Source organism: Pyxicephalus adspersus, chromosome 1 (assembly GCF_032062135.1).
Source record: "Pyxicephalus adspersus chromosome 1, UCB_Pads_2.0, whole genome shotgun sequence".
NCBI lineage: Eukaryota > Metazoa > Chordata > Amphibia > Anura > Pyxicephalidae > Pyxicephalus > Pyxicephalus adspersus.
This window is the reverse complement of record NC_092858.1, coordinates 176,224,590-176,232,956: the sequence shown is the minus strand read 5'-3', so window position 1 is coordinate 176,232,956 and position 8,367 is coordinate 176,224,590. Positions and strand designations below refer to the sequence as shown.

Sequence of the window (8,367 nt, the reverse complement as noted above, 5' to 3'; positions counted from 1 at the left end):
ATTCTCAGCACTTCATCCAACAAGGATTGATGGAGGGGTGGTTGTACCAGGATGAAGTTCTCAGACACATCCATGCAAATGGGATATAACTATGGATAGCAGAGCATGGTACAAAGATGGCAGCCAATGTGTGATCCATGACCAGGCCAGAAGTCAGGGCAAGTGCAGTCAGAAACTGGCAGAAGCCATACAGGGTCACTGAAGCACAACATCTCATGGACACATGAAGAGACCCGTGGTCAGACATTTATCTGATGTTCAGGCAGGATGGGCAGGTAGGGGGAGGGGATTTCTATGTCAGGGAGACACCAATACAACCCAGTGCAGGAACAAGACAGAAGAAACCCCATGGTGACAGACGCACAAAGATCTGTCACACACAAATCAAACAATAGACTTCTCAGATTTGTCCATATCCCGGCAGAAACACAATAATACCATCAAGAAATGGAGAGGAGCCAAAAAGAGCACAAAGTGGGTGAGGCTTGTGAAGTGTCCTCTATTTGTCGGGGGCTTAGGGGTGTTACAGGGCCAGCAAAACATCACGGGAAGGTTCAAGGTAGATCAAGGAAAATTTCTACCAAAGTGGAATTTAGATGAGTTTGGTGACAACCCTTGTGAATATTACAGAAGCCGTATACCGGCACCTCGGAGATCCCTTCTTCAGGCTTCATACAGTTCTGGAATACCCCAGATTAATACCAGGAAAAGCAATCAAATGGCTGCCACTATACAAGACCCACCTAGATCCAGGGCTGTGGAGTTGGAATTGGGTAATTGGGAAAATTTTGGGTACCTGGGGTCGGAGTTGATAAAAATGTCTCATCTCTGACTCCAGATAAATTTAAATTATAATAAAAAATACAGCAAGTTGAAATGTCCTATTTGTATTTCTACTAGAGTGAAGTTCAGCTGAGCTTTTATACAACCTGACATTCACATTATTGTATTCTGGATTAGGTACATTACAAAATGTTTTCATTTTATTTCAATTATAATGTGTTTAACAAGTTCATTTGAGTGTAAACAAGTGTAATGATATAGGTGTAGGTGAGTGCTATGGCCTGATGTGTGTTCAGGTGTCCTGTTTGCACTCTCCATATATGCTCCCATCTAGGGCTGAACTTTAACATCATTTTGCACACCACCTAATACTAGGGAGTTAGTTAGGTGGCCCCCTGGCCCTGGAGCCTCCCACTGCCCTGTCTTCAGCAGAAGATCGGCAAACAAAAATAAAGGCAGCAGCGTCTGCTAAACTTCCTCTGTCTGCTAAAAGAGCTTAGAAGAACTTGGAGCAACACCTTTTTGGATTCAACTGTAAGTGTTCATGTTTGTTTTAAAACTACATGGCTGGTTGTGTGTATTATGATGGAAGGCTGTGTGCATGTCTCTGGATAAAACTGCAGGGCTATGTGTGTAGTTCCTGTTCTTGGTTTTTATGCATGCTATGCTACTACTTTAGAGCTACTTGATAAAAACAATAAATAAAACCTTATTATTTTCGTTTTTTTGTCTTTTGTTTAAACTGGCCAATACAGTAAAGTGTCAGCTTCCTAGCCAGTAGTTCTGTGGTTAAATGGCATGTATGTCGCCTTCCTTCAATCATATAGGAAAATACATCAGCATATTACAGGGTTTCTCATTTTATCTTCACACTTTTGCATTCAATTTTTACACTTTTAAAATCAAACATCACAAAAAATTTAGATCCCCTAATTTTTCATAAATTAATCACTTTATTATAAAATTAAATATAACACAATATTGTTACCATAACAGTTTTTCCCAAGAAACATTAAATAAAAATATGTAATAATTTATTTATTATTCATTAATGCCTCTCCTTTTAAGTATTTAGGCAAAAATATAAACATTTTTGTATAACAATTTGAGCAATTCTGCTTGCTTATTGTTAAAAATACACTATTGATGCTTTCTAATAAAGCACCCGAAATAATTATTTCTTCTTACTACTTCTTTCCATTTAGAGAACATGTTCTGAACAGGATTAAGAAATGGAGAGTATAGTGGTAAAAATAAGAGTTGGTGTCCCTTACTTTCAACCAAGCTCTTTACCTGGCTAGTTTTATGAAAGGGGACATTATCCAAAATTAGGATGACATGCTGAACACTCTTTTCACTAAAAACTTTCAAAACCTCATCAATAAACCTAAGGAATGCTTCTTGATTAAATCCTTGTGCCTTAAAGTGCAGGGTCTCATTTTTATCCCTCACTCAACAAATTGAATAATATCTGGAACGCACTCAGCCACAACATGCACCGCCCTTTGCCCAATAGCAGATCTTCCCCTTTTGGTTCTCATTGAGATGTAAAACCTACTTCATCAGGAAAGTAGATGTTTTTTCCATCTTCCTTAGCAATGAGATCAAGAATTTTGTTAGCATAGCTAAGCCTTTCTTGAAGAGAGTGGGAATCATTGCGCCTTGCAGGAATTAGAGAAGTTCTTTTTAATAACCATTGGAATTTATATATATATAATATGAATGTTTCTTTGTATTGGACTCAATACAGCTATTTTGTATTGAATCCAATACAGAATGATTTTGAATTTCCCGCTTAGTCCTGGACGCACCAGCGCATGTACCGATGTCACGGAAACCCCGTAGATCTCGGCTCTGCAGTTTGAGGTTGGAGCTGGAAGGAGGCAGACGTGTCCCCAGGACCTGCGGGGACCAGCAGGATGACGGGGGACAGTGACGGAGAAAGGTGTGGGATTTTTTTTAGGTGAAAGTTACCCCAAGTGTGACTCGGGATTACCACTTGTGGCATTTACAATCCAGCCAGAGTCATACTCGGGATAACCGCTTGGAAGGTTAATGATATAAGCACAAATGCTTTATTTTCTACAACCTTCCTTCTGCCTAGATCCCCCATCTTCTGATAAACACATAGAGACAATGTATTCAGTCAGTGTGTGTGTTTCCTACAGATGGATCCAGTAACGGGAACCCACCAGAGAGATGTCCCCCTCCTCTGTATTCCCAGGATTCCACACAGGAAGATCAGGAGATCCCTCACCATCATCAGGTAGGTTGAATTGAAGGTCCCATAAAGGGATTGAACTCTCTGATATGTGGAGATGATATGTGGCCCCTACAAGATAATATTTTCCATGTCACATGACCAATCCTCCTATGTTAGAGTAGTGTGATTTCCTCACATTCTATTGGTTTAGAGTGAAGACCTGATGATCATGAAATCTGAGGATGAAGAAGGAGAGACGTCTGTGAGGGATGATCAGCAATATACGGAGGAGGCTGGAATGATGAGGACATTCATGGAGGAGGACACTTCTACACAGATCAGCACAGGTCAGCCATCATATATTCTTCTGTCATCTCTGATCACTGATTGGTCCAGAGTAGGGAGGGAGTGCTAGAAATGATAAATGTATGTATGTGAAAGCTCATGGAATTCTAATTGAAAAAGCTGTATATTTGTTTTGACGTTGATTTATGTGAGTATTTGAGACTTTGTTATTGGAGCATGAGAACTTAAGAAATGTCTAGACCAGGGGTCGGAAAACTCCGGCCTTTACACCAAATACGGCCTAGCCAGTAGTTTGTTCTGGCCTAACACCCCCTGGCCGATCCCGCCTAATCCGGGCTGGGTGGGGGTGTTAGACTGGAACCAACTACTGGAGCCGGAGCTCCGAGCCACATGCAGCTCTTGAGCCTCCTGTTGCTCTGGCTTTCCTATTTACCGCGGCCGGCGTTAACATTTCCGCCCCTGCAGTAAACGGGGAAAGCCCCCTGAAAGGAAATCCTTCTCCACTGCAATGCATACAGAGGAGAGGGATTTCAATTCAGGGGCGTTCCTGGTGATGTGGGACGGAGCCATTGGGGCGGGAGTCCTGCCCACCCCTGAAATGGCCTAGTGGCCATAAAAGTTTGCCTACCTTTGGTCTAGACTCTATTGAAACAGAGGTCAATGTGTTTTTGTTTCTCAAGGGAAAGTCAGCAAAGGACATTCACACTGAGATGTCACAAACACTGGGGGAGAAGTGTCCTTCCTTTTCCTGGAGAAACAAAAACTTCATGACGGCCCATATCTCCCATGACGGGAAAGTTGCTTGTGCCTCTGCTGGTGTGCTTTGGCACTGATACCTCCTTTGCTTTTCCTTTTGCAGTTCCATCGTGTGTAGGAAGAAGCTGCACTCTCAGGACAAGAAGTGGTAGTCCAGGGAGCCCCGGCCTTTACCGCTCAGCCATGTCCCTGGACCACGAAACCATCCTAATAGATGATGAGGGGGAGGAGGAGGAAGAAGAAGAACCTTCTAACAGCCCAGAAACCGGGGATGACGGCGGTGAGCCGAAAATATGCGGCGTGTGTGGTGACAAAGCCACCGGCTACCACTTCAGTGCCATGACCTGCGAGGGCTGCAAAGGATTCTTCAGGTGGGTCACCATGTGTGTAGGGCCGGTCCAAATCCATTGGTTGGCAGTTGGGGGGTGGGGCTGTTTGATAGATGGCAAGCAGTATAGCAGCCATTATGTTTGGCTGATCTGATGAATCCTAGCCAAAACATATCGGCGATGGCAGCATTTTATGTTTTCAAGACTGGTGTAGCTTCTCTATATAGTTTCTGTGCTTGTGCAGGCACATACTTAGCACTGGAGTACAGACCTGACAAAGGGTTAGCACGGGAAGTACAGACCTGGCACTTGGTTAGTACACGTAGTACAGACCTGGCACAGGGTTAGCACAGGAAGCACTGGCCATGCACAGGGTTGGCACGGGAAGCATTGGCCTGGCACGAGTTAGCACGGGAAGCAACGGCCAGGCTCATGGTGAGCACTGGAGGTACAATACCATTGTCCTGACTCAATAGACTGCTTTGTGGCTCCACTGTGTAAGTTAAGAAGAAGTCTGTGTGAAGTAAACACAGTTTTAGCAAAGTTAGAGGATGTCTCACCTCTCATCACTGTCTCTCGCACACTGTATCAGCACTTTCTTAAGGTGCGTACACACTTCCAATTTTTATCGTTCCAATCGAACGACGAACGATCGATTGGGCAAAAAATGTTTCCTGCTCACCTGAGAAGGATTCCGAGTTGCTAGGTGATTTGGAGGATTCTCCTGCAGCTGGAACGGGACCAGAAGAAGATGAATTATTTCTCAGAAACCCTTGAGGGCTCAATGGAAGTAAAAGGCTCTCAGCTTCTAATAAGCATGAAAGGGAATTTCCTGGCTGAGGGTTCCCGGAATGGAGGTCTATAGTCCGCATCACTCATACACCTCCCCCCCCGAAGCCGATTCCTCATTATCCTCCTCATTAAACAATGATCCGCTAATGGAGGAGCAGGCGGGCCCACCACATTGTGGGGTTTACCACTGGCAATGCTTGTTAAGGGGGGGGCAGGATTACATTGTATTCCCCCCCCAGCACCACCCATAAAGACGCCGGCTGTACACCTGGGTGGCTTTCCAGCATCATCTCATTTCTTTCAGAATATTTAGCTAATTTGTGCTGGAAATTGGTCAAAGCTCCTGCAATGCCAATGTTGGAATTTCCATCCAAGTTCTAATTATCTGAGATGTGATTGAAACTCCGCACAGCAGATCAGTTTAGGTAACCTCTTAGATTGTAAGCTCTTTGGGGCAGGGTCCTCTCCTTCTGTGTCACTGTCCGTATCTGTCTGTCACTTGCAACCCCTATGTAATGTACAGCGCTGTGTATTATGTTGGCACTTTATAAATCCTCTTTAATAATAATTACGGTTGATGCACGCAGAGCTCTGCATCCAAAGGTGAAGGCAGGCCCACACCATTCTGCTGTTTATGGTGGATGAGGGTTTATGTTTTTGGTTGTCATTAAAGGGGCCCCCAACATTGGTGATTATTAAACCTATACAGATTAGTACAGGTGGTGACTAATTGTAATCAGTGAGAAGACAGGAAATTCCTCCTCCTCCTTGCAGAACAATAATGACATCATCTCAGCCTAGGCAAAGTCACTGGAGTGAGTAGAGCTCCAGGATGTTTTTTTATTGATTAAAAGTGAAGATTTTTCTTGGATGAATGGAATCAATTGGTGTGTATGGTCGAGGGACAGGGGGTCATTGTAAATTTACTTTTTTAGTCGTTATAATTTCAATGTCTGATTTTTCTTTTCCCCCAGACGGGCCATGAAGAGGAAATCGCACCTCAGTTGTCCCTACTGGAATTCCTGCATCATTGACCGAAACAACCGGCGTCGCTGCCAGGCCTGCCGACTAAAGAAATGGTGTGTGTTTGTTCTTTATTCTTAGACATGCTGTACAGTTTTCTGTTGGTGGCCATATTAATGGAAACCAGTGCCAGGGAGAAATATATTCACTGATCTCCGTGAAAAAGCTCAGTATAGCAAACGATGACATTCACCGGGTTGGCAACGATTGTGCTTTGGCCAGCCATAGAATCCACAACGCTTCAAACACTCCTGGCTGCTGTAACCCTAATCGATGCATTTTCCAAAGGTGAATTGTAATTTCACCTTATATAGTGATAGTGAAAGGACTGTGTACAGCGCTGTGTTATATGTTGGCACTATATAAGTACTGCTTATTATTAATAATAATTATTAAAATTTTACCAGGCTGCCCAGGTGGCAATTTATGATAGCTTGCTATCTAACAATGATCACAAGGTCAGCAATGATATAGCGACATACTTTGCTGAGTTAGGATCAGTGTAGGTGAAAGTTGGGATTGGGGTTTAGGGTCCGTGCTAGAATAAAAGTTATACTCGGGTCAGTACTGGGATGAAGGCTGATGTTGGGATGAAGTTTGGGCCAGTGTTGGATTCTGGGTTTACAGTCAGCATTGCAGGTTGGGTTCTGGGTTTGGGTCACAGTGCTGGGATAATGGGATTGGGATTGTGATCCAGGTTTAGGGTCAGTTGTGGGATCAAGGTTAGGATCCAGGTCAGTTTAGAATAATGGTTACATTCCACATAGGATGATGATTAGGCTCAGTACCGGGATGAGATCCAAGTTTTAAGTCAGAATTGAGGTGGTTTTGGTCCTGGATTTAGGGTCAGCATTAGAATAAAGGTTGGGGTAACAGCATTGGGATCAAGGTTGGGTTCCAGGTTTGGGCTCAGTGTTAGACTAAAGTTTAGCATTCCATGTAGGATAAAGATTAGGCTCAGTACCGGGATGAGGGCTGAGCTCCAAGTTTAAAGTCAGAATTGAGATGAAGATTGGGTCACAGTGCTGGGATGTTGGGAATGTGATCCAGATTTAGGGGCAGTGGTGGGATCATGGTTGGGTTCCAGGTTTTGGGTCAATGTTAGAATTAGGATTACATTCTGCATAGGATAAAGGTTGGGGTAAGTGTGTTGGGATGGTGGTTGAGATCCGGGTTTGGGGGCATTATTTGGAAGGAGGTTAAGCCAGTATTTGAGTGTTTGGAGGAAGGTTGGGTTGCAGGTTTAGGGTCAGCATTGGCATAAAAGTTGGGGAAACCGTGTTGGGATGGTGGTTGAGATTTGGGTTTAGGGCCACTGTTAGGATAAAGGTTGGGTCTGGATTTGGGGTCAGTATTTGGACAAAGGTTACATTCACCCTATGATAAAAGTTAGGGCCTGTGCTGTAATGACAGTTGTGATCCAAGTTTAGGGTCAGTGTAGGGATCAAGGTTTCGGTCAGTATTTGGGTTCGGATCCCTCAGTTTTCTAATATCCACTGTCAGGAGAGTTCTTTTTGGCACAATAGGCATAGGCGTCTGTTTTAGGAGTCATTTAAACCCCATTGTAACTATTTAGTTGCCACCATTTCATTGGGACTAAAACCCCCAATTTTGCTCAGCACGGATGAATTTATTTCCTAGACAAATACTTGAATTCTGGTGTATAGGCCGCCATGTTTATAAATCGTGCCTTAGTGTAGACGTTGTTTCTCCATTACAAGAAGCAATGACAATGGGCAGTCCGGGAAGAATCTCCTATTTCCAGGACAATGCAAAATATTCGGAGTTCCATCCGGTCCATTCTGTAGGATTCAGTAACCCATCTGCAACATTACGATGCAAGAAATTTCTCCAGCCGGAGTGATAAAGCAAAGCTCTAGGAGAATTCACCAAATAACAATAACACAGCCTTACCTCACCATAATCCTTCTGATCGTCTGTCCTCCGGGTCCACCATAAGAAACCAATGGATAAAATCTACATTGCCCCATAGGATGCTGGCTACTCTATTAACATGCATGGTTCACGCCCAGGAGGAGCGCAGATTCTAGAAAAGGACCCTATAGGGATCAGGTGCTCAAGGGACCACAGCTATCCCCGGAGTTCCTCCTTTAGTCACACATCCCTCCATTTGCCGGTGGTTCAAATCTCAGGAATTCTGATGTCACAGAATGC

General features: G+C 43.8%; 1 protein-coding gene across 1 annotated transcript; it reads left to right on the top strand.

The window, feature by feature from the left end:
- Positions 1-2,721: 2,721 nt before the first annotated feature.
- On the top strand, positions 2,722-6,273 carry NR1I2 (nuclear receptor subfamily 1 group I member 2). The gene is made up of 4 exons (XM_072423081.1): positions 2,722-3,049; positions 3,198-3,333; positions 4,152-4,419; positions 6,144-6,273. Exons 2-4 carry the CDS (start codon positions 3,210-3,212, stop codon positions 6,271-6,273), a joined length of 522 nt encoding a protein of 173 aa, XP_072279182.1. The 5' UTR covers positions 2,722-3,049; positions 3,198-3,209.
- Positions 6,274-8,367: the final 2,094 nt, after the last annotated feature.

Bases quoted from the DNA above. Each gene is read 5' to 3' on its own strand.
- NR1I2 (XM_072423081.1), top strand. From the start codon at position 3,210: ATGATCATGAAATCTGAGGATGAAGAAGGAGAGACGTCTGTGAGGGAT. The intron at 3,334-4,151 runs GTCAGCCATCAT...TTCCTTTTGCAG, and splicing joins TTCTACACAGATCAGCACAG to TTCCATCGTGTGTAGGAAGA. The intron at 4,420-6,143 runs GTGGGTCACCAT...CTTTTCCCCCAG, and splicing joins GGCTGCAAAGGATTCTTCAG to ACGGGCCATGAAGAGGAAAT.